The sequence below is a fragment of the Penicillium arizonense genome (assembly GCF_001773325.1).
Source record: "Penicillium arizonense strain CBS 141311 chromosome Unknown PENARI_contig006, whole genome shotgun sequence".
Lineage (NCBI taxonomy): Eukaryota > Fungi > Ascomycota > Eurotiomycetes > Eurotiales > Aspergillaceae > Penicillium > Penicillium arizonense.
In genome coordinates, this window is record NW_019173283.1 from 377,124 (window position 1) to 401,108 (window position 23,985).

The 23,985-nt window shown below is 47.9% G+C and overlaps 10 protein-coding genes across 10 annotated transcripts; 4 read left to right on the top strand and 6 right to left on the bottom strand.

Moving 5' to 3' along the window:
- Positions 1 to 130: 130 nt before the first annotated feature.
- Positions 131 to 1,470, bottom strand: PENARI_c006G00742 (uncharacterized protein; the record flags this gene model as incomplete). The annotated part of the gene is made up of 4 exons (XM_022630126.1): positions 131 to 136; positions 340 to 881; positions 934 to 1,204; positions 1,255 to 1,470. 4 exons carry the CDS (start codon positions 1,468 to 1,470, stop codon positions 131 to 133), a joined length of 1,035 nt encoding a protein of 344 aa, XP_022489652.1.
- Positions 1,471 to 1,966: 496 nt separating this feature from the next.
- Positions 1,967 to 3,136, bottom strand: PENARI_c006G09466 (SGNH/GDSL hydrolase family protein; the record flags this gene model as incomplete). Its single annotated transcript, XM_022630538.1, has 3 exons — positions 1,967 to 2,212; positions 2,270 to 2,902; positions 2,960 to 3,136. 3 exons carry the CDS (start codon positions 3,134 to 3,136, stop codon positions 1,967 to 1,969), a joined length of 1,056 nt encoding a protein of 351 aa, XP_022489746.1.
- Positions 3,137 to 3,954: 818 nt separating this feature from the next.
- On the top strand, positions 3,955 to 4,447 carry PENARI_c006G02902 (fungal specific transcription factor domain-containing protein; the record flags this gene model as incomplete). The annotated part of the gene is made up of 2 exons (XM_022630228.1): positions 3,955 to 4,118; positions 4,216 to 4,447. The coding sequence occupies 2 exons, from the start codon at positions 3,955 to 3,957 to the stop codon at positions 4,445 to 4,447; spliced, it is 396 nt and encodes a 131-aa protein (XP_022489878.1).
- Positions 4,448 to 6,105: 1,658 nt separating this feature from the next.
- On the bottom strand, positions 6,106 to 7,002 carry PENARI_c006G02249 (NPP1 family protein; the record flags this gene model as incomplete). The annotated part of the gene is made up of 3 exons (XM_022630200.1): positions 6,106 to 6,511; positions 6,564 to 6,677; positions 6,749 to 7,002. The coding sequence occupies 3 exons, from the start codon at positions 7,000 to 7,002 to the stop codon at positions 6,106 to 6,108; spliced, it is 774 nt and encodes a 257-aa protein (XP_022489818.1).
- A 3,534-nt stretch (positions 7,003 to 10,536) lies between these two features.
- PENARI_c006G10357 (potassium channel family protein) lies at positions 10,537 to 12,392 on the bottom strand (the record flags this gene model as incomplete). Its single annotated transcript, XM_022630584.1, has 3 exons — positions 10,537 to 12,073; positions 12,131 to 12,234; positions 12,285 to 12,392. 3 exons carry the CDS (start codon positions 12,390 to 12,392, stop codon positions 10,537 to 10,539), a joined length of 1,749 nt encoding a protein of 582 aa, XP_022490006.1.
- A 1,082-nt stretch (positions 12,393 to 13,474) lies between these two features.
- On the top strand, positions 13,475 to 15,496 carry PENARI_c006G09900 (DUF4246 domain-containing protein; the record flags this gene model as incomplete). The annotated part of the gene is made up of 1 exon (XM_022630564.1): positions 13,475 to 15,496. One exon carries the CDS (start codon positions 13,475 to 13,477, stop codon positions 15,494 to 15,496), a length of 2,022 nt encoding a protein of 673 aa, XP_022489883.1.
- A 430-nt stretch (positions 15,497 to 15,926) lies between these two features.
- Positions 15,927 to 16,937, bottom strand: PENARI_c006G05844 (fungal specific transcription factor domain-containing protein; the record flags this gene model as incomplete). Its single annotated transcript, XM_022630360.1, has 3 exons — positions 15,927 to 16,365; positions 16,440 to 16,447; positions 16,740 to 16,937. The coding sequence occupies 3 exons, from the start codon at positions 16,935 to 16,937 to the stop codon at positions 15,927 to 15,929; spliced, it is 645 nt and encodes a 214-aa protein (XP_022489961.1).
- Positions 16,938 to 17,685: 748 nt separating this feature from the next.
- Positions 17,686 to 19,806, top strand: PENARI_c006G07593 (serine hydrolase domain-containing protein; the record flags this gene model as incomplete). Its single annotated transcript, XM_022630447.1, has 4 exons — positions 17,686 to 17,775; positions 17,830 to 18,768; positions 18,823 to 18,859; positions 19,586 to 19,806. The coding sequence occupies 4 exons, from the start codon at positions 17,686 to 17,688 to the stop codon at positions 19,804 to 19,806; spliced, it is 1,287 nt and encodes a 428-aa protein (XP_022489676.1).
- A 1,647-nt stretch (positions 19,807 to 21,453) lies between these two features.
- Positions 21,454 to 22,231, bottom strand: PENARI_c006G09589 (uncharacterized protein; the record flags this gene model as incomplete). Its single annotated transcript, XM_022630550.1, has 5 exons — positions 21,454 to 21,551; positions 21,609 to 21,705; positions 21,763 to 21,914; positions 21,974 to 22,153; positions 22,219 to 22,231. The coding sequence occupies 5 exons, from the start codon at positions 22,229 to 22,231 to the stop codon at positions 21,454 to 21,456; spliced, it is 540 nt and encodes a 179-aa protein (XP_022489785.1).
- Positions 22,232 to 22,712: 481 nt separating this feature from the next.
- PENARI_c006G02011 (nitronate monooxygenase) lies at positions 22,713 to 23,822 on the top strand (the record flags this gene model as incomplete). Its single annotated transcript, XM_022630181.1, has 1 exon — positions 22,713 to 23,822. The coding sequence occupies one exon, from the start codon at positions 22,713 to 22,715 to the stop codon at positions 23,820 to 23,822; it is 1,110 nt and encodes a 369-aa protein (XP_022489882.1).
- Between the last annotated feature and the right edge of the window lie 163 nt (positions 23,823 to 23,985).

Sequence of the window (23,985 nt, forward strand, 5' to 3'; positions counted from 1 at the left end):
AAACTCCGAATTCCCACTATAAAACACATCTCAATCCACCAAGTCGTCTCTGCCAACGCAGTCAAAATCCTCAAATTCACCCTCGCTATCCCCCTCCAAACCTTCCCACACCTTAACCTGTTCAAAACAATCAGCTCTAGCCCTCTCAGCCCAAACCCTCAGACACTCCGGTCCCCTAAGACACCAAAGCAAAACCTCCCTCACAGCAAGCGCATCCCGCAAACAAGTCTCACTCCCTCCACCAATCCCCATCTCATCCCAACCGAGCATCTCCCCCGTCAAAACCTCCAACTCCCAAATCTTCCCCAAAGAACGGTTAGTAAAGAGTGGCCCAAATACCGCCTCGCTGGTCACAATCGCTACATCCACAATCTGCGTCGTAGCCATATTTAAGGCGTTAAGATCCTCATTTAGGCCATGTCCTACGAGAATAGTATTCTCATCCACGTATTGGTCTAAGACATCTCGCGTCCGCCGGATTCCATCTTCCGTTACGTCCAAATTTTGATTTTGTATCGATTCTTGTGGTGGTATACCGTCGTACAGAATTTCGCCGGTTAGGAAATCGATGACCGTCATGGATTCGATAGTGTCGATGTCATTTGTTTTCGTTGTTTTGGTGGTTAGGACTAGGGCTTTCCGTATCTTGGATGGTGCGTGTGGTGGGCCGGGGTAGGCGTGTGCTGTATGCGGCATGCCGGAGTACAGACATTTGGCGTTGTTTGTTGTGACATCTTCTTTTGGGATGGTATATCCTTGTGCTTTGAGACGGGGGGTTGGGTGGCATCTTGCTAGTAGGTACTTGAAGAGTAGATCTTGTTCTAGGGGGTCTAGAATTGTTGACTTTTGGTGAACCTGACTCGATCCCTTGATGGGAGGTGCTATTTGGTTTTGGGTTAGTTGGGGATGATGTAGGAGAGATACGTGACTTACGTTGCTCTGTGTTACTTGCTGGGGTTGGCTTCACCGGATGAGGATCTTGCTTGTGGACTTCTCGCTGCGTTGCTTGAGATGTTGCTGTTTGTAATTTGTCTCTGGTGGCAATTACTGGTGTTGAGTTTGTCTTCGCTTTCTGTTTACTGTGGTCTTTGTCCTTCAGATGCTGAGCTAGGCTATCAGCGCTCATGAATTTCTTGTTGCATTTAGTGCAAGGGATCATTGCTGGTATAGGCCGTGGTGTTGGGGCTGCAGACCGAGGCGGTGCCTTTTACGGTGTTAGTTGATTCAATGCACATCATTACTAGATTCATTTACCTTTGCCTTCTTTGCGTTATGATCCTTGTCCTTCATATGTTGAGCTAAGCTCTCCGCGCTGTTGAACCTCTCCTCGCACTTAGTACAAGAATGAGCATGTCGAGCAATTTGATGATCCCCAAGGGCTTCTTTCGATTTGAATGACTTCTTGTTGCACATCGGACACGGGTATTTCTGTGCAGAAGTGGCTTTGGTTGGCGTAGTGTTTAGGGCCATGGTGATAATTTGATTGCGACACACCGTTGGAAGGTCTGTGATTGTGCATCCAAAGGGTGTTTAAAATGCTTTATATCTGGTAGAAAGAGGGGTTAAAAGTGTAAATAGGCATCTATCTAGGCATCACAGTCTGGTACGCATGCATAGGTGGTGTGGCAAAGATCCATTGGCGGAGACGCATCTATCTCCTGCGCCGCATACCCTGTGGCCCCCAACGACAAACGTCTCACGACCTATCATCCTTGCCAGGGTTGGTAGCATCACTTCATTGTATCACAGCGCTTATTATTGTCAACTGAGATAATCTGTAGAAAATGTAGTCATATTGGTTGTATGTCTGATAGTTGTCTTCTCGTAAATGATAATGAACTAGTGTCCCTGGCATTTTGCCGCCTGAGACCGCTATTCTACTGAAGGACGCCATTCCACCACTACACTAGATATGTAGGTATGTGTCCTCAAGACGCCCTCAAAATGGACCCAAAAGTCCGATAGCTTACGCAGAGTGGTACGATGCCCACTTGCTGCGCCCCTCGATGACTTTTACAAAATTTTCGGCAATCTTGCGCCACGTTTGTTCGCTGGGATGTAGTTCATCGTACCACATGAAGGCGTCTGGATTGTTGTTGTCCACGCGAACACAGTCAGTCCCATTTAGCGTACAATGGTTCATGTATCCTGTCACATTGTAAGGTTCGGTGCCATTGAAATAGGTAGAGGGGTTATGATATATATCATTCATCTAGTAGCGCGATATCGGGGTTAGCACATTTCTTCACACTACGTTGAGTGAACCCACCAGCTCCTCAAGGTCCACGAGGGCAAAATTTGCTCCTGGGAACCGTCGTTGAAGCTCCACTTCCAGCGGCATCCGGACCTTGTATATTGAATTAACAAGGGCTACCTGTTCCAGCATTCGCTGTGAGGAAGCTGTAAGGTTGGTGTATTTGTCCGGCCAATACTGGGATGCTTTAAGACCTCCAGCATTTGGCATTGCGTATTGTGGAGCAATATACATAGCTCCAAGTGTGTTAAGAAGGAAGTAACGGGCGCCATGTTTGAAAAGACGATCAATCTGCTCAAAAACACAGTCTATGTAACTTGGAATGGTGGTGCCAGGGATCTGGGAGTCGGTCAGAAAGCCGTCGGCTCCAATATCATTTCCACCGATCATGATAGCAAAGATGGTAGAGTGTGAGGAGATGTTCATGAACTTGGTTCCATCGGAAAGAGTGTATTGGCAATCCGCAATGAAGGCGGGAACCTCATATGTGGCGATGTCGGGAAACAGATCCCCAGTTGCCTCATATATACGCGGTGTAAGACTATTAGCACATACTGCTCCAGCAACAGCGTAGTTATGCACTCTCGCTCCTGTATATTGTCCGACATAGGACGGCCATGGACGCCCTCCATCCGGAGCAATCGACTCCTATGAGAACTGTCAGACATTGCAAATCCTTCTGTTCCTTGACGTGAAAATTCAAACCTCGCTGTTGGTCCAACCGACCGGAGGAAGGGTTCCGTTGTGGGCAGTAATGTAGTTTAGTCGTCCTGCATCAGACCAGCTATCACCAAACACAACCAAGTCGGCGAAGCTTTGAATGTTCCATGCATATGAAGAACGAATAAGAAAAATGTATTGGATGGCATAGGATAACATCATTCTGTTATATTCTGAGTGGGACGATAAGAAAACTTTGACCTGATTCTGGATTCGAATGTGACAAGAATCAAGAATTTATACCGCTTGAAATAAGGCTCACTGAATCTAGAGATGGGTGTTGCGGTAGATCCTATTCCCCATTGAGGTGAACATCCCGTTCCGCGGAGATATATTTTGAACGACTTGAAGATGTGTTGGAACTTAGGACAAACCAGTGTACGTTTTGGGTACTTTTAAAGTTTAAGTAGATTCTCTAGTGGACCTGGGAACAAAATTTTTACGTGCCAAGAAGCGTTTTGCTACAATTTGGACCAAAGGTATTCATTCCTACCTTCCGCAATACCCGCACAACCGCAGTTCCGGAGTCAATCTTCAATCCAGTAGCTCCATCGTGATACGGAGACAGCAATTTATGTGGGCCTGTGTACCAGTATAGAATCTAACGAATGAACTGGCACAACGAAAAGTGTTCTCGAGACTGATGTACTTACTACTAATAAGATGTAACGAGTCTTTGATCATATCGCTTCCGGGAACAGGCAACTCGTTAGTGCCCCGTCATAGGTAAAATCAGGACGCTTATTGCGATTATTGTGCCTCCCGAGGCGGATCTTCGGCCGTTCATTCGGCTGTATTTCTTGTGGCCCAACTCTCATGTGGACTATTCTCTAATACACATGATATTGACATGCAAACCACTCCAACGAAGCGCAAACGCTCTAAAGTGCTTCTGAGCCTTGCCGGGATCGCGAGAGGAAATGCAACGGGCAAAGTCCATGCAACACCTGTAGCGACTGGGGCTACGAATGCCACTACAGATGCCAGCCAACTTCGGTATCCCAGCCGCCTTCTCTCGCGCTGAACGCCATAGCGTTGCTGCACCCGCGAAATCGAAAACCACACCGGAGGAAAACAAACGACAGCATGGTGAGAACATCTTACGGTGCCTAGAGCCGAATTCTGGGGCATCATTTGCAAGAAAGTAAGAAATATTGGTGTTAAAGTCGACGCCACAGATGCACCAAGATGAACATCTTTTGATGGAATATTGGATCTCGACAATTAGCATCTAATCCAAGTGCTACGCCTGCCCTGTCTATCTTCAAAATAATCTCTCCGGAAGAGATCAAAAATCTTGCCAAGGTCTATTTTAACAAGGTCGCTCCATGTTATGGATTGGTCAACCGTCAAGTATTCTTCCAACGTCTCGAAGAGCGGTCGCAGTCAACATTGAGCAATGACCGATATGACAGTGTTTTTGCCGGGGTCGCTGCGCTCGGCTCGTTGCTTCAGTTTTTGAACGGTCTTTGAGTGAGAGATCGAATTTCCTTCGAATTTCCTTCCGTGGGAGAAATAGACTAGTTCGAGGTCGGCAGGTGGACGTTGCATGGCGTGGGGTGGCCTCCAGGAAGTTCTGAATACTACTCTAAGGTCAGTTATTCAGCTTAAGGGGAATTGGATATATATTCAATATGAACCTCAACCTACACCCCGTTGATAATGTACGGCTCTCTGTTGGACTCCACCAGCAGAAGCTTCACATAAATATACTTTCTGATGGAACAAGCTAAATCCCTAATGACTGGTATTGCAATGAGCGGGGAACCTAGTAAAAGGGGGACCAATCGATAGAATTGACAGATAAAATTGACAGATTGATATTAAGAGAGTAGCAAGCAGGAGATTACAGGATTTCGCAAACAGTTTATTACCCCTTGAGCACGCTCGGTTTGTTTCTCGGCCCGTACCCGAAACACCGGTCCAATTTACCGACACAACACCAGTCCTACAGTATTTAGGGGAAGCGGTAATATACCACTTATAGCTAATTTTAATTTACAGCTTAGCTAAAATAGGCAGAGCATTGTTTTTATTACGGGCCCAGAAACGAACTGTGTGTTCTCAAGTGGTAAACTGTTTTCGAAACGCTCTGTATGTTAAATACCCATCTGTAGAGTTGGTTCAGGGTTGATGGGTGGAAGGAGCCAATTTTATCATGTCTCGGAGGACATGTGGGTACTGGAGAGTGAGTTGAAGGTGTGTCAAACGGTGACATGGTGGTATTTTACCACTAATGATAGGGAGCTGTCGTACTCCTGAGATCTGAGAGCGCGCCAATAGCGAGATCTAGATAGATTACAAGACCCATCGTCGCATCTCAATGGAACACTTCAATACTAGCACATATCCGTCGATCCGACAGTGTGCCCCAGAGCCTCAAACAATTACATACAAAAGACGCAGAAAAGGGGGGTAAAAAGGAAACCATTACGTGACAGCTGTAACTGCCCCGCTATCCTCGACGTCCCCGGCATCTTTCCTCAAGTTTGTTGTAGACAGCATGCTGGCCTAGCCCTAATCGAATCAATATCGTTTTATAGATTCGCACTATAACTATTAGAGTGAGGTAAACCAGTATCGCCTAGAATATATAGCAGGCGAATGAGATTAGACGAAACTAACTAATAATGGGATAATTGATAGATTGGTTTAAAAGAAGAAAATAATCACTGCGTTTGAGGACAGGTTGAAGTGTCCTCAGCAAACTAAGCGAGACTCGGTGTTGCAATACCAGAGTTCGTCAAAAACCCAAAATTACATACAAAAACACATAACAAAGCGGTTATTCAACGAACTAACCGCTTGCTTCGGCAAGTTAAGTGCCCACTTCTTCTGACACATAGTAACCTATCACCACGAGCACAAATCCACCGATCTCCCAGCACACATAGCACAAAACTGGCCTTGAACCAATCCAATTGGAATGGCCCTCAAGGATCTGGTGCAGCTCACCCTATCGCCGAAAAGAAGAGGTTCTATTCGGGCCGCATCATTGTAAACCGCTCGTAGATGTTTCCTAGGTACGTGCGGTCTCGCTTGCTCAGGGTTTGAGCTACGCCGGCAGCTCTAACTCGTTAGTGACCGTTTTCAGTATCAGCTCCTCTTATAGTATGACACCCCTACCAAATTCAAAGGGCGGCCTTGCCCAAATTGTCGTTGAAGTTGGCATCATTAATTGGGCAGTTGGCTTCTCCCCATTTGACATTGTTGAGAGTGGAACGCATGGCGTTATTCATGAAGTCCCAGCCAATTATGGGCTGATACCTGCCCTCATTACCAGTCGTATGGACGCTGTGGGTGCCAACAACGGCTGTGTCCTGGTAATATTTAATCTTAGGGTGTTTCGTTCCAGGCATCACATCCTTTAGTGCCCCAGATTCCTTCTCTGGGAATTTGCCGTGCGCAGAAGTTGAAATGCCAAGCACTGTAGGGTTTGCCACTGCTGGATTATTAACCCAGACAACGACGCATTCCCAGTCATGTCGATGACCAGTTATTCCTAAAGAACCGCCGCCTTGGTCCTTAGGCATGTACCTGTTTAATTAGTAAAGGCTATGTGGAAGAATTGGCTACGTTGATAACATACCACGTATACATGATACCGTAGGCTCCATTATGCCAGCCACCACGCTCATATACCTGAGCCTTCGTCAGGTCTCGGCAGCCACCAGAGGGACTACCACTTGGATTTAAGCCTCCACTAATTTGCATGGTCAGATTTTAAAGACTAACCGAAAATCCTTTGCCAAATAGAATTGTAATTAGACATACCTCCAATTACCTTTGTCATCTATGGCAGGATAAGGTTGGCATCCACTGTCAATATACAAGCTTGGTTGAAATGTCTTGATGGTCTTGGCAGTGGCAGAGTTGTCCAAGTTTTGCGCCAGGGCATTAAGGGAATCGTGGTGAACCTCGGCGCCACGCCGCTCTAGCTTGGAATGGCCATGTTCAGCCACAGGCGTAGCAAGACTAGTGCTTGCACAAAGAGCAGCTAAGAAGAAGAAGGTCTCGGAAACACGCATTGTAAGGTGCAGTGAAGAAAGCGAGCTGGGGAGTATTTGCTTAGGATGAGGAGTTGCCTGAAAGATTCGCGAGAGACAAATGAAATGAAGAAAGTGTAGATAACCGTACTTGACACTGTGCAATATCAGGAGAATAGAGAGAAAGACATAGTCTTATATACCCATTCTGCACAGTACTCCTCTCCGTCCGTTCCCGGAATCCTCCACTCGTACCATGGCCACTTCGAGGGCATAAATGCTCCCACGTGCGGCATATTCCTCATGGAATTTGACATGTCTCAGAACAGGCTCTTGGCATGTGTACTGGTTAGGAGAAGAGGTAGACCATGGGAGAGATACTGGCAAAGGTTTAATATGAAGACGAGAGACATTATCCACATACCACGGACTCTAGAGTGGATAAATATCTCAGCCTGGAAAGCCAATCAGAAATGAGCGGCTGCTGAGGCATCGCATCGAAGAAGGTAGGGGTCTAGGATTAAATGCGTGTTAATCAACACGCTGAGGATATACTTTTGGGGCAATGTTAAAAGGACCCCCCTCTTATTGATATTCGGACCCCCTCTCCACCTGTCTAAGCCTAATTAGGGAAGGCGTAGTATGTGTATTCCACGGTGTCTTTCTTTAGTAGAAATGCACAAAATCCTTGGTAATCCCAATGCACGGAGGACCTGGTTCCGAAAATACTATAGAACTAGAGTTAGTCTATGCAGCGGCTAGCAGGCTATTTTGCGTCGAATTATTTAAAAGTTTCATATCAAAAGTGAGAAAACAAGTAAATTGTATCGTATCAACTATCTATCGAGCTCTCCGATGCTTCCTAAGCCGATCGGGCTAGGGATTCTCTCCCTAAGAAGTAGGAATCTTCGCCGGCGACGCCTAGACCGTATACATAGCCACTTCCTAGAGAGCTTGCCGGCGATGGCAAGGCTCCCTAGGCCGTAGACGAAGCTATTCCCGTCCTGTTATCACCCTGTGAGGACTGTTGTCTTCCTCTACGCCCTTTTGTTCATTTTTACTAAGGAAATACACTTTGAAATACACATACTAAGCCTTCCCTAATTAGGCTTAGACAGGTGAAGAGGGGGTCCGAATATCAACAAGAGGGGGGTCCTTTTAACACTTGCCCTACTTTTTAGCGCTGTATTCTCCAGTTTTCTTGTTCTCAGGTGGATCATTGATAATGTATGAGGCCAGCGACGAGGTTGTGATCCATATCCTGAAAGTAAGAACAGTATTTGAGTTTCTCGTTCAGCGTACGAAAAACTCAAAAGGCTGCGTTTGGTAGCTATTCGAAAATAGCCTAAACAGGACTTGCGCCGACCAATCGGCAGATTCGGAGATTACCAGACCCGGGGTGGGACTGCGTGCATTATTAGATTGCGGCTAGGGGCAGCGCGACGACAACGGCGAAGTCAATTTGCTATCGAGGTCGACCATACGCTGGAAAATTCCGGCCAATTGCAATTTTCCGTTCAAACGATTCGCCTCGCGAGCATGGAATGTATGGTCGGGAATTGCCATCGCAGTATGCACTTTACTGGCCCTTTCATTAATTAAGGAAATCCGTGTCCAGGATCTGTATGGAGTAAACAAGATCTCGATCGGTGAGATACACCGAAGATTTTCCGAGCTATGTCTGATTAATCACTGACTTATTGACGTTAAAGGTTGTTAAAACTAGGCCTCACCAAAACTCGCCCAAACCCAAATCCGCCCATGAAAACGCAACCCAAAGAAGTGGCGTCTCCAGGCCCCGACTAGTGGGACTTTATCTGTCGGAAAATACCAAAAAGGTTGTGGAAGATGCAGAGACGGTGATTGAAGATATCAGGGATCTTGTTTTATTGATGCTTACCCTTTTTGCTAGAAATAGTTGAGATATATTGTTAACATGTAGGTAGAATTTCAAACTGCTCTGGCCCATCCACAACGCGGAAAGCGGCGTGGGTGGGCTAGTAAGCCACCATTAGCAAGAAAGGAAGAGTGGGTATCAAGTTGGAGTCCCCGGATTTGTCTCTCGAACTTTAAAACCGAGACAGAAATCCTGGTGAGATACCCACCGTCACCTGAGCATTCTTGCAGAATGGGCGTTCGGGTGTTCCTTTCCCGAGGCAGGTTAAGGTTGCAGGCGTTGCACTAATCTAAGAAATCGGCAGGCCGGAAGCCACGCCTTCCGGTCCAGGCCCATGGGCCGTCCCGTTCCTGCTGCTTGTTGGGGAGGATATGCGAGGTTAATGGATCGTAGAATTTCGGTACATACTAGTGCCGAGGGAACCAAAGAACGAGTTGATTGAAGAATTATCCGGGAGATCGTTGTTGAAAGCGTCTCATACCCTCAGTTACAGCGCGGGTATTCCCAATCGGTTTACCATACAAAAACATTTGAAGGAGTGGGTAGTCGCCCAATCAGCCAGTTCTTAGTGGTAAAATACCACCTCCTCAGGATGAGACGTCGTTACGGAGTGGCAGGACCACTTGGCTCCCTCGTACAACCGTCTTGAACTTACGTCTAGTCCCCTGGCAAAGGAAATGTTTACTACGCGGCTTCGCCGATAAGTTAGTTAACTTATTTAGCCCGAATAAAGGTGCTTCAGGAGGTGCAAACAGTCCGATTAGCTCAACATCGGCCAGTTACGCAAAATATAAGTAGCCTACAAAGCCTGCACATTTTTAGTAGTTCCGGCCAGTAGAATCTCATCAGGAAATCTCATTTTAATCAACACCTGTCTTTCTCTCGCGTATGCGCGACAAACTTTTCGTCTTTCCATTTTAAAATATGCAGACTTCTATATCTGTGGCGATCGTCTGCCTCCTCTCCCTGGAGGCTAAGGCGAGGGCGTTCCGTCCTGAAACCGGTGATGATTAGGACTTCACTCACCCTTACTTTGTTGTGAAAGTTGCAGACAGAAGTTCAAAAACTGTTAGTTGCCTATGGGACATGTGTAATCAATCGGTCCCCGATATAGTCCAAGGTTTCTCAATCAGGTCTTAGTTTTTAATTCGATACCCTCCAGGTCACCTTTGGAAATATATTCCAATAACATGCGCTTGAAGTCAAGAATACCGGAGCCCCAACCAGCGTGCCGCATACGGGCCGCTTGCTGCTCGGCGTTGGCTCATCAAATGCCCCTTCTGCGTCCCCGGAAAACCAACCCGACGTGCAAGTCTCTAAGGCACTGAACCACAGGGCACGCTTTTGCACTTCATCTGTATATCTGTCTTCGGCTTCTTTGGTCTGCTCGATTGTAATGGAGTTGGTGGCTCCAGGTCGTTCGTGAGCAATGGCAATTGTGCTAGCGACAAATCTTCCCGTTATCTATACTGGGTCAAGAGACGTGCGTCTACTGGCCGAAGTGCTTCTCCAATTGAGAGCCACGTATTTCTGCAGGGTATATAGAAATATCTTCAGAGCCAATAATAGTGGTTTATAGCTTGCCAAATGGCCAACTACTTCAGTTCCACTGTCCTTTCGATATCACAAGATGTCGAGCACTATGCCCGTTCATAAATACTGTTATATATTGCTCCTCCTTATGATCCATCTACCCCTAAATCGGCACGCAGTTTGTGGATCAAAAATGTCAGCATCCAGAGGATTTCAGTGTTTGTTTCCTGCAGGTGTCGGTGGAGCTCAAGGTGGCTCATCATCTGTTCGCGGAGGTGTGATGGTGGTGAGGATGCAGTAAGCCAGAGGGGTTCGAGAGGACCGATGTCTTGCTCGCCAGAATGCAGTAGCGGCACAATCCGAGACCAGGTGACCCCGAGATCTTCGCATTGCAACCCGTCTCGAAGAATAGTAGTCAGCGAGTCCATTTCTTCCACGATAAGGAGTCGTAGCAGGCCCTGCGATATCCCGTCGCCTTGAATAGACGGGGCGGTGGAGGGCGTTGGACACGCCGTACCCTCGACCTCGGTGCTGGCCAGCGATGGGGTCAAATCGATACCCTGAGAGTGTGGTTGACGGGTGCTTCTGTGGTTTCCCCCACGTGATGAAATGCAGTGCTTGCGCACCATGCCAGCGACAGCAACACAGTGTTTCCAAATGGTGGATGAGCAGAAAACCAGGACTTCATGTAGGACTTTGCCCATAGCAGTAACAAGATTAGTCAGAATAGGAAGTGCGAGCAGCGACCAGAAAACAAAAAAGACTTTGCCTAGGCTGCTGGTGGGATACAAATCACCATAGCCGATCGTGGTGAGGGAGGTGTAGGTGAAGTAGAGGGCTATGAAATAGGACCAGTCTTGCTCCGCTTCAGATGCACGGAAAATAGCGGCACTGAGGAACCATAGCACTAGCCACGAGAGTAGGAAGAATATCAGATCTCTGCGATGCATGGCATGGTGGAAATGTGCTTTGAGATGGTGAAGCTCGCGCACCTGCGCGCCTCTGGGCAATGGCAGATCCTGGCTGTCGGCAGACGAACTCTGTGTCCAGCGATGGCGCATCTGGGCCATCTTCAGATGCAGCCTCATGTCATGCATGTCATGGGTGAAGGACAGCATGGAGCTGACCATCAGTCCTAGCGCGACGATGCCTGTAGCGGCGTAAGGAAACAAAAGGCTACGCCCAAGATGCGTGGTGGGGACGAGATTGCCGATACCAATAGTGAGAATAGTGTAGTCGGCAAAATACAGCGCATCCAACAGCGGCCAACCTTCTACTGCACGATATATGGCCGCGCCGACGAGCAGCACAGTTCCCAGCCAGAGCGACCGCAACAAAACGTCCGTCCGCTGCACCCGGCGTCGATTATAGCGACTAAGCTGAATTCGGAAAGCGCCCATCACATATACCGCCAGCAGAAGTGCCACCAGCGCATACAATCCAGCCGAAAAGACACCGTAATAGAAGGCTTGTGTATATTCACCATGGAGATGTGGTTGGAGGCGACGGTGTCGCCGCACGACAGCTCCGATGACGCTGAACAAAAGGGCCGCAGCTATCAGCCAGCCCATGACACTGACCCAGAAAACTTTAAGTTGTTTATCATGACGCCGCATCAGTAGCAGGTAGCTGATATAGCCGGAGGCCGCAATCACAAGGGAGACGACTTGCAGGGCGCTCGACCTAAGGCAGGAATGTCTAAATGTCTCTTTCCATGTCTATCTTACTTAGACAGCTTACCAGGCTGGAAGCGAGATCTTCTGACCACCAGTAAGGAGAGGCTGCTCCCAATCACTCGAAAGCGCACATATGTTGAACATCATCGCCATAACACATAGCGTGCCCTGGTCAGGGTCAGTTGTAGGGACGATGCAGCTTACTCTACAGGACTCACAGCAATGACAGGAAGCCCGGTCACAAATAGCCATCGTTGCTGAGGGTCCCTCCGACTCTCAGAGACCCCGTGCTCCCCGCTCTCGGTCGACGCCTTCCAAGGAGGCATGTAATATGGACTTTCTTACAAGAATAGCCCTGGGTAATGAGAGTTTGTTACCCAGAATTAACTGGGAAGAAGCAGAAAATCTCATTAAGAGTAACAGATTTGATGTTGCCAAGTGTAAAGCAATAATATTGACGTATGATGTCAATACTTCTCTCCTCAAAACTTCCGACGTTGGGGCGAGAACCTGAGACCCGCGGGCACCTGACAAGCTGACTTATATCGGGGTCACGGGGCCCCGCGGAGATCCCACATTATTTCGGGCTGGTCAACATTGCATCTGGGATTCAGCTATGTCTTACTTTGGAGGCCTTTGAGAAGCTCTTTACACTGACACTTCGAAGCTAATTCTACCTGGCAAGGTCAGTCAATAAACGGTATTTGTTGATGTGAACACGTACACCCCAACCCCGCTTTACTAGCTGTCGACCACACATCAGGATCATCCTCAGGATCTCAGATCTCCTCGAAATCAAGATAGAGCAAGCATATCAGCTTTGTATCTGGAAGAAGGATCGAAGGTAATACGTACATGAAGGTAGCCCCTCGGCGAGATATTCTATTTATCTTTTTGAAGAGGTAAAGCAGAAGCATTATTTGGAAAATATCTAGCTCTAATTTAGTGATTACTTAGCCACACATTTAGCAACAATACCCTAGAACTGGTTGTCTAGGGCGGCGATCCCTGAGCCTAGACTCTTAATATCCTCCATGCCTCTCCGAGCTGTGCCCACGGCCGAGAACTCATCGGGTTTACGCATGCCACTAAACAGGAGTGTTTCCAGAATGGTGAGTGGGGCCATCTTGGGGTCTTCCACGATGGCATAAATTGTTGTGGCACCCACCGCCGCATCCCCAATCAACGTGATGACTCGCATTTACTATATGCGTGGGAGATGGCGGCTCGCTTATGGCATCCGTTAGCAAACTGGATAGTTGTGCGATCTCGTGTCATTTTCCATATAACCCGTCTTCCCCTCTCTCTACCTTCCACAATTCAAGCCCGACACTGATTCCACCACCTAAGCTCTTTTCAGACCCCTCCTGTGGAGGAGAATTCAGCACTTGGACCCAATTGTTTTAAAATGGCGTCTCTCAATAACGCTGGCCATGGTCCGCTTCAGGTACCAGGATTTGGCTCAATCCCCCTGACTTTTGAACTGGCCCCCGAGGCGCGCTTTGCCCATGGGTTGGTTGAATATCGCCACTCGTCTCGGTTGACCAAGCGAGAGATGGCGATGCTCCGACTCATGTTACATATCACAGAGCAGCCTGGATGGGATCGCGCAATACTGGACTCGGATGAGACCAAGCTGGCGCAGTGGTACCAGGACGCCAGGGAAGGAACCGAAGGATTTCTTATCAGCGTCGCCACGTGGGATTGGTGCCTCGCGGAACTGCGCGACAAAGCGGAGATATGGCAGACAACGGGCCATCTCTTGATCTTTGACAACTCCTCTGCTGTGTGTCAGGCCAACTTGTCGACGAAAGTGCCACCGCGGGAGTTCCAAAAGGAGATTGCCCGGCTAGGGTCACAGCAAGGCCATGATTCCCCCCTTGTTGACCCGTCTCTATTTCCGCTAGTGTACGACCGTTCCCATGTACTAGTCCAGGGTGGAGAGGTTTCCTTGGATAATTTATGGAGATTAGCAGGTCAGGTTGCCAAGGATCTGCCGGTCCATCCGCTCGCCCAAGCCATAATACGGCCGGGGTTGGAGAGGTCCCGCATGGCTGGATGGGGAGGACTGGAGAGCTGCTGGTCGAATCGTTTCCAATGGCTTCCCTGCGAAGTGCAGTTCAATCCCCAAACGCTGAACAACAACACCGATGTTCGGATTACATCCTATGTGAATAATCTCCATCCGGAGCACCATAAAGGGCTGTACAGACACCTTGAGCGCCTCATCGCAGGTGCGGTCTCTTCTTGGAACGAGATTCTTTTCTACGGCAACACCCGTGGACGCCGTCCGCCACGCATCTTAACATATGGTTGCCAGATCCACAACCACAAGGAAGATCACAAGATATTTGACCTGGTATCCAGATGGCTCACGTGGTCTGTGGCCTGTGATACCTATGAAGAGTGGCAGGGGCGTTGTGAAGCCGCTCGCGAATATATCAAAGGGCCCGAGCCACCAAGATGGAAGCAGGCCTATTTTAATGAGCATGATATTCTATTGGAAGACATGACCCCAGAGATGTGGGACTGCCCAAAAGATGTGCGTCGCGCTATTAACTCTAAACGAAGGCGGAGAGCTTGGTTCGACCATCCTGAACCCGGCGTCTCATTCTCGTACGAACAATGGAAACAGGGTCAATTTACAGGACGCGCAATCAACCCGCAGCATGTTGGGAAGTGCCCGGATCCACTACACCATGACCATATTCCGGTGAGACTGGAGCAGAAATTTCAGCATAACGGTCTCCAGGTCGTAGTGGAGATTAATCGCATCGAACTCACATCGGAGAATCCCGTGTATCCGGGAGATACTCACTTCCACACCGAGGGGCTCCGTAATGATCATATTGTTGCCACCAGTTTATACGTAGTGGAATGCAAGAATGTAACCCAGGCCCGCGTGGCGTTCGAGCATGAGGATGAAGTCCATACGGATGAGCTCGAATGCGAGGTCCCGGATGCGCTAGCCGCTATTCTAGATGTGGAAAAGTTGGAAGATTTTGAGGAGCTGCCCCCTCGAGCACTACATACTTTCGGATCTGTCGGGACTACGGAGGGCCATCTTCTGAGCTGGCCTAATACTTATCGGTCGAAGCAAGAGTCATTTCGCCTAAGGGATGCTAGTCAACCCGGCAATATGACCATTGTCAAGCTTCGTCTAGTGGATCCGCACTATCGAGTTTGCTCCACACGGAATGTACCGCCACAACAGCATGACTGGTGGGCCGCTGCAGCGGAGCAGGCATCGGATCTGGATAAGCGCTTGCCCCGAGAGTTAGTACTTTCCGTCATGGAACAGGCGGACTGGTGGCCTATGTCCGAAATCGAGGCACGGGGCTTGCGGGAAGAGTTCCATGGTGATCATGAGCGCGCTCGAAAGGCCATTGATAATTGTGTGGGGCACAATAGTGTCCTTGATGTACCCTAGGATGTATGAGGAGCCACGGATGCGACAGATGCGACTTGTGGTGCTGGTTACGAGTGTCCTAAATGCCTCTTATCGAACATTTTATTTGCTTAGACCCTGAGAAAATTCTAGAGCGGCTAGCACCAACTAGGCTAATATGCTCATATGCGCTACCCTCTTTTCTCGGCTAGCATGACGGGGTACTGCAACCTCAGTCGGAATACTCCGTAGCTCCTCATATTTGCACACACAGATATAATCTTAGTGTCAAAAGACATCTAGTTTTACCAGTAGGCACCCGAGTTCGAAATTGCAAGGTCTCATTGTTTGGAGCGTTTGGGCCCATTGAGGCGACTAACAAGCTAATCGAAGGCACCAGCGCTAGTATAGCTTAGCCAGTTGTCTTGCTTTAATCTCCGAGTACACTCCGTGCTTGGCAGCTTGGCACCACTTAAAGTCCGTGCCTTATCTCGAATGTTTTTCCGTTCCAATGGGCTGCCAGAAGTATGCACGCTTGGATGGTCACCAAAGAAAACTCGTGGAGATCAAGTAGCTTCTCTGCCTCCCGTACATATGGACGGCACAGTCCCAAGGATGGATAGCTGAGAGACTGGAATGGGCGGAAAACCGAGCGGAAAGCCCGATAACAGCCTAGAAAGAGAATCATTGGGAGAGACCCGTCTTCCAAAGACGCCAAAAAGGATGTCTTGTGGAAGAGACTGTGAATGCCCGTGTGATTGCGGGTAAAGAATAAATCGCCCAGTTCCATGCATAGAGCTCTCTCAGGTAACGCCGCCGAGGAAGATTGACCACTACGATCCACTAGAGGCGCATAACCTCGCAGAGACGTCTCATGGGCCTCGGTGGGCTCCACAAATGTGCAATCCAGCCTGTGTTGTAGACAATAGCCGCAGCTTGTTCCGCGCCGGGCTCGGTCACATTTCTTTCGCCGAGCGCTAAATACCCGAGAACCTATGTCAGCGACGGGGTATATCGAGATCCGAAGGAAAGTGAAATGCGCGGCGTACCGGCATGTATTGCAAGCTGAAAGTGGTCTCATGTCAGGTCTGGGTCGATGGTCAGGAGGTGTTAGTCGAAAAAGGGCCGGATAATCAGCAATACGCCCGAAGTGGGGGTTTAAAGTATCTACGCCATGGTGTTAGGATTTTGCCGTCTAATTTCGGTTGCGTCCCGTCTTAGTCCGTTATAAATAAGGAAAGCCCCTCCATCCCATATTGAGCATGGTGTTAGGTGGTGCAGCTACCAAGATACCCAGGAACGCAATGGGGGTTGGGTTACCAAAAGTGCGACGTAGATTCCCCGCGGTTTGCATCTTAGGGCTCAGGTAGAGTTTCTCAAAGGTATCCCGAGGGATTGGAAGGAGAACACTCTCCGCAACGCGAATGGGTTCAAGCATCTCGGTGCCAGCTTCTAGGTCGTCTTTCATGCGTTTACCGGACATATTGTTATGTTAAGATTTGCAAAACGATATAGAAATATAATAAGTCTCAGTCGATTACTTTTTTTCCCATTCTCAGTCCGTCCCTGCTCCTGTTATATGGAGAATGCGGGGAACACTATGTGTATATCACAGCATTGAATCTATCTCGTTCCCCGATTGTATCCCTTACTCCTCCGTAAACATCTCCATGGAGCAAGGATGGTATCTACGGTCTCGATGGGCACCATAAAACTCAAATATATGCTTAGGATAGCAATAGAATCAAAGAACACAGAGCAATCCACAATAACGTTGCGGCTGGGCCCCACCGCATGCTCCAGTCAAGTATTATTGCTGTGCTAACTTATACTCCGATTTTAATCTAACTATAAAAGATTATAATCCACTTATCGAAGACGGGCTTATTATTTTTTAAAAAGAAATTCAATTTTCGGATTGCAGGGAACTCACTTTTGCCTGTACCATACTTGGAAATGGCACGATTCTATTGGGGAAAGAATGGCCGCTTAAGTCTTTCCGCAATACCCGCCTATCCGAGGACAATCTCACATATCCTCCACCCGTGCGAAGCCTAATCAATGTCACTTTGATTAATTGACATTCATACTTGACAGGTTGTCGGAAGGTTTGCATTATAATTAATATCTTATCACTAGACTAGAGCAAGTAAAGGCTCACCGTCAACCCCTGTCACGAAAGAGATAACGTTCATTCTGGAAAGTCCGTTCAGCGCCTCAGACATTTCAACATGGACAGCAACTCAAACGTGGACGATGTATTCGCAGCCCTAGAGAAAGCCTTCTCTGAGGCCGTGAGGGACGGTGTGCTACCTGGCGCGGTACTTACCGCGACAAATGGGAATGGGAGCTTTCATTTTGCTAAAGCATTTTAGAACAACGGATTCACCGGAGATCCGCTCACGACGAAGTCCATTATGGCAATTGCATCTATGACAAAGCTTTTGACGTCCATCGCCGCCCTTCAATTGGTCGAGCGTCAACTTGTCCATCTTGACCAGGACATCTCACCTCTGATTCCTACTTTGGCTGCCCAAGAGGTTTTGACTGGTTGGGATACAACAGGGCGATGTCTTACACAGAAAAGGAAAAATGTCATCACTCTTCGTTATCTCCTTACCCACAGCAGTGGCGCTGGTTATGACATGAGTAATCCAGCCCTGGCAAGGGTAACAATGTCTCGTGGTCGAGAGATAAATGTTGGCGCTACAGTCAACGAGAGATTTGGCTACCCTCTGTTATTCGAACCGGGTACCAGCTGGGAGTACGGGACGGGTATCGATTGGGTGGGTCAATTGGTGGAACATCTCACCGGACAAGAATTGGAGAGCTATATGCAGGAGCATATCTGGAACCCTCTGGCGATCCAGAGAATCACTTTCTGGCCATCTCGACGTATCGATATGGACGCCGAACGTATGCGAATGACAGTACGGGACGAAAATTCGGGACGTGTTGTTCCTCTGCAGAGGCCGTTCTTAACCGAAGGGGTTAGCGAGTGCTTTGGTGGCCAGGGGGCATATGCTGCAATGGAGGATTTCATGAAGGTGCTCCGTTCAATCCTGGCGGATGATGGGAAGCTCCTGACTAAGGATACAACAGCCACAATGTTCCAGTCTCAGCTCGGCGATGCCAGTAGGGAGTCACTTCGCAAACATATCAAGTCTTGTGGTCTCAATGCGGCTTTCATTGGCATATCAGATAACAGTCATGCATATGACTGGGGATTTGGTGGAATGCTGGCCATGGATGATGTGTCATCTGGCCGGAAGAAAGGTACATTGTTCTGGAGCGGAAAGCCGAATTTGTTCTGGGTGAGCAGGAAGCAAATGACATGATATTCAACGGAACGCTGATACGACGATTAGTTCATTGACCGAGACTCCGATCTTTGTGGCGTTTTTGGTACCCAGGTCCTTCCACCTGGCGATAAACCTGTGGCAGAGATGATACAGCTATTCGAGAAATATTTATATAGAGTTGCTCAGGCAGAGGGTCAATAGTTCCTCGGTGCCACTGGGTTATGTAATGCCTTGGGGTAGTTCTCGTGACTGCAACCCTTCTCGCTGGCTGGATCCGTATGAAGAACTACCGAAGGATTAAGCTCCTCCTTACATAGAAAATCCAACACTGTTTCTCACTTTCTGACCCTCTCTGTAGCACTGCACGGGCTCCCTAACTACCTAGGGCCGAAATATTTATCTACAGTGAGAATTGAGAAGAGTTGAGATGATGGAAGTTGACCCATAGCTTTATGAGGTGCAAATCGAAATTACTAATCATGACCAAAAGGTGAAAAAGATGACTAAAGATTCGAGGCTACAGCGTGAGAATGTCTGGAGAAGTGCCACTCATGAAGCCCCGGTGTGATGCACGAGGTCGCAAAGTATTGTCAGCGGAATCTTATGGGCCGATCAGCACGCACCAACAAGTCTGTAGTTCTATGACCCGAATTCTGCCAGTTTATATGAGGCTCCGACTAGATAACAAAACAAAATTAAAACCTGCATAATAAACAAACCATCTGTGAATCATATCCTGGCTTTATCCCACCTGGAATGACAAACCCATGCACCGTTGTTGGCTACGAATAATATTAAGATTATGCGCTAATTCCATCTTTGGCTTTAGGAGACTTCGGCAGTGAGCCAAGCGTTAGTAACCTGCAAATGTCTTGCGCTAGCTGTGAAGCAGAACTGGGAGCGGAGCTTGCAACCAGGCGAATGTCGACGGGATTGTCTCGAATCATTGCGACGGACAATGGGCCAGCCCAAGGCTGCCCAGGCTCAAAACGGGATGAGGCGGGCGAGGAGGTTACGAATATGATTGAGCTGCGTGAAGGGGATTTGTGAAGTCTACACTGAGAGACACATTGTTTTGATTTAAAGAGGGTGGGAAGAAATTTCATTTATGGCGTGACGTGGCATGCACTAGACTTCCCTCAGGGTAGCAACAGGATGGTTCCTACGCTCTTGGTACCATGATGTGGGAGTCGATCAATCGACTGCCAGATGTGTGGCTATTTACAGCTTATTTGTAAGAAACTGAGCCTCTCCCATCCCAAAACTCCAATCAGCAGGAGTATTCTCCACACAGCTGATAATGAGATCGGTGCCTGCAAGCCCACATTGTGTAGAAAGCCCCTCATGCACAAACTTGTAAACTTCCTGCTTCTGTCGATCACTCCGACCTTGTTGAAAAATTTGTATTATAACAATATTTTTGCTCCGTTTGAAACCCAAATTCGTATCCTCGCACATAAGCTCATACTCTTCATGCTGTGTCACAATCTGATATTTTAACCTCGTGACCCGTCAGATATCATCAACAGGAAAGTGTGACGTGAAACTTTGCATCCTCACCTGGTATCTGTCGCGCTCAGGAGCGCTGAAATGATCAAGCAAGGTTTGCTGAATGACATCGGCCATCTTTCTAATCTCCGTAGGCGACCTAGTGCCCTTGATAATATCGATTTTGACAAGCGGCATAATGCAGAAAAAAACTGGTTCAACAAGAAGTGATAGTGTTGTAGGAGTTGGAATTCTCTAAGGGCAATGGAAGACATCGGCACTTTATATTGGTTGGATCACTTCGAAGCCGCAATAGCCGCCCATATTGGCGAACTCTTTAAAGAGCCAAAGTCCCATGTAATGTCAAAACTGATGTCATTGATTAGTTATAGCACCTCCGGCGCGTGCGATAAGGTAACTCCATTCCCGGGCATTACAGGTTAGAAAGGATTTGCAAGCAAGAGGCTTTACCATGATGAATTCCTAGCGACGACCCGTTATTGTGATATGCGAGCTGCTGATGATCAGGAACCAAGCTGTCGGAAAAAGCTCCTAAACGGTCTACAGGAAGAACTAAGTTGATTTACAATTAACTGCACTTCATGTATATATATTGTCTTGTACTCCTTCACTAACAAAATAATCAATTTCATTTCTCCGAAATTCAACAGGTTGTCGTTTTTGTTAATTACAATGGTCGATAGCCGTTGAGCATGAACAATGGGCAGTAAAAGATGGCTTAAATTTACCTCCAAGAAACAAGTACCTTAACAGTTATTTATAGTGGTGAATTATATCTGCTGAGGGACTCCTGCGTATCACATGGTTATGCCGGCAGTACTTACATAAAGTAACGTATCGTATGATCCTCCGAATTCGGAGCTTGATGCATTCAACCAAGTAATCAGGAGCTCTATAGCTAAGCTTGGTAAGGCCAGAGCTAGGTGAGACTCAGATCACAACAGTTTGTCCTGTGGAATTGCCAGGGGCTGCAGTCCAGTATTCAAGGTTAAATAACCCGGTCTTTGCACAACTTGTAGTTTATGCATTTCTAGTCTCCGAAAACTACGTCATTTTGCATCCAATGAGCACTTAGTTAGGAAAGTCGTCACATTATCGTCATGACGTATCTTCGTTTTTCAGGTGCTCTATGAATACTAGAATGACATGTACTGAAATAGGTACTAAATAAATTTGTCGTGACGTAACTCAAAGGAGACCATTCGCGACACTACGAGTGGAAAAGGGTCTAGGGGTGCGCTTCGAAGGCTGTCCCTTGGTATATCCGACAGTAAAACCAATAACACCTAGGAAGGGGGTCGTTGTGAGTCTACTGTAGCTGGCTTCGAGAGCGTTTCACTTACCGCATGCCGGTCTACCGCCTGCATTTCCTGTCGTCTTAGATTCAACGTCGGATCCCCGACCAAGGTCATCAGCGCCAGCATGGATGACTATCGTACGCTGCAGTGTCAGATATAGTTAGCTAAAGTCCTAGTTAGTAAATTATTAGGAACTTACTCCTACGACGCTTTCAGGTCCGATTAATTTGATCATCTTATCTTGCATAGTTCCCGTTGAATTTCCATCTGCATCAGTACGGAAGTTTCCGAGATCCCCGACGTGTCTCTCGTGGTCAGATGGCGCACCGTGTGTCCGTCCATAGGGATTGACTAGGGTCTATTGTTAGGATCGATAACAAAGTCTTCCAATTGACTGGTATGAAGCATACAGTGAGGACCAGCCGAGGTGCATCCGTTGGTGTTGTCGCCAAATTCATGGATGTGGAAGCCTCGCTCGCTATTAGGATCATTTCCACGAATGTTCCAAGTGATTGTAGTTGGCGCTATCTCATCATATTGCTCGAAGGTGATAGTACCCGAAATAACAGAATCGCCTCGCACTGTTGCAACTATTCTATAAGGTGAGCATAAGTCTTGTTTTGGGTTTTGGGTTCGTTAGAACTAGGTTGCCTACTTGCTTTGACCATGTTGGATTTGAATATTCTGCGCTTGACAATGCAAGCCGCTAGTATCTGGACTATATCAGCCTTTGTATTTCATAATTACAAATGATAAATGCCTCCGTACGTCAGTCGCGGAGTGTGCGGATGGTGCGGAACTCGTCTTCTATGTCCCCAACCAGCGCATCCACCAGAGTTCACACAAGACTGGTTTCTTTGTCTCCATTTCCCTGTTTTTGCTTTATTGCGAACTGTAAACACAGATATTCCGAGGCCTTGCATGCGTCATGGGTTTTCGGTAGCATATTCAAGATGGGTGCGGACCATATGTATTCCAAAGTTCCAAAGTAGTTCCCCAGAATCGATCCTGCTTTTCCTCCGTATATTTGAGACGGCTTTTCCTGTCTTGGTCAGTTCTCACTTATCTCGTTTGACTTCTCTCCTTTCTAGAGCCCGATTCCAGGTTGAATTCAAGCGGCTATCGCATATCAACCGAACGCGGCTCAAAATGTCGGAACACCACAGCTTCCACCATATCTATCCGTGGACAAAAGCGCCATTGATAGTCTCAGCGCCTATGCGAGATGTCTCCGGACCAGCGCTAGCCGCCGCAGTGTCAGCAGCAGGTGGCCTAGGATTCATTGCTGGCGGGGAAGATGTGTCAGGATTGGAAAACAAGCTCAGTGAGGCCGCACGCCTTGTCGCGGAGCACAAAGCTCGCCGGGGCTCTCCAGATGATAACTCCTTACTATTTCATAACTCCTCATCACTTCCAGTTGGGATTGGGGTCATCAATTGGGGAGCGGATTTCAACGTCGCTCTTCCACTTATCGTCAAATACCGCCCCTGCGCCGTGTGGCTTTTTGCACCTTCTGAAAGTGCTTCCGATCAGATCCCATGGGTGCAGCAAATTCGTGAGCAAACAGATGGCGATGTCGCAATCTGGGTTCAGGTTGGGAACATTGAAGAGGCCTGTGCTGCTGTGGCCGAGCTGCAACCCGATGTTCTTGTGTTGCAAGGTAGCGACGGAGGAGGCCATGGGCTTGTCCGATCTGCAAGTGTGCTTTCCCTTGTGCCAGAAATGATCGATAGACTTCAGACCAAATTTTTCGACGGCTCATCGAATACTGTTATCCCGAAGATCGTTGCAGCTGGTGGTCTGGCGGACGGTCGTGGAGCCGCCGCAGCGTTCACCCTTGGGGCTGAAGCCATAGCTATGGGAACACGCTTTCTCGCCTCTTTCGAAGCAGATATCCCGAAGGAGTACCAACAGGCCATTATTGAGGCTAAATATGGCGGGGCTAATACTGTTCGCTCGCACGTCTTCGATTCAGCACGTGGAACCTCACAATGGCCGAGCAAATTTGAGCCTCGGGGAGTCATCAACCGAACTTACACGGAATTTATAGCCGGTAACACCACGGAGCCCGACAATTATCAACGATACCATGAAGCTTTGAGAAATAGGGAGCAATACGGACCTAATGGTCGCATCGATACGTTGTGCGGAACCAGTGTGGGCCTCGTTGGTGAGGTACTGCCAGCTGGTGAAATTGTCCGGAAAATAGCAAGAGACACGGAAAGGATTCTGCTAACAGATCGTTGGTCCAAATTATAAGTGGGACTTGGCTTGCTCATCTGCAGGTTTCAAAGGAGAAAGATTGCTCCAAACTGTTTCCTAAAGCATTGTGGCCGATGTGGAGCTATTTCGAAAAATCTGCTGCACTTAATCATTGTATTAAATTAGTTCTATTTAAATATGCGAAAGCTAGCCATGCCAA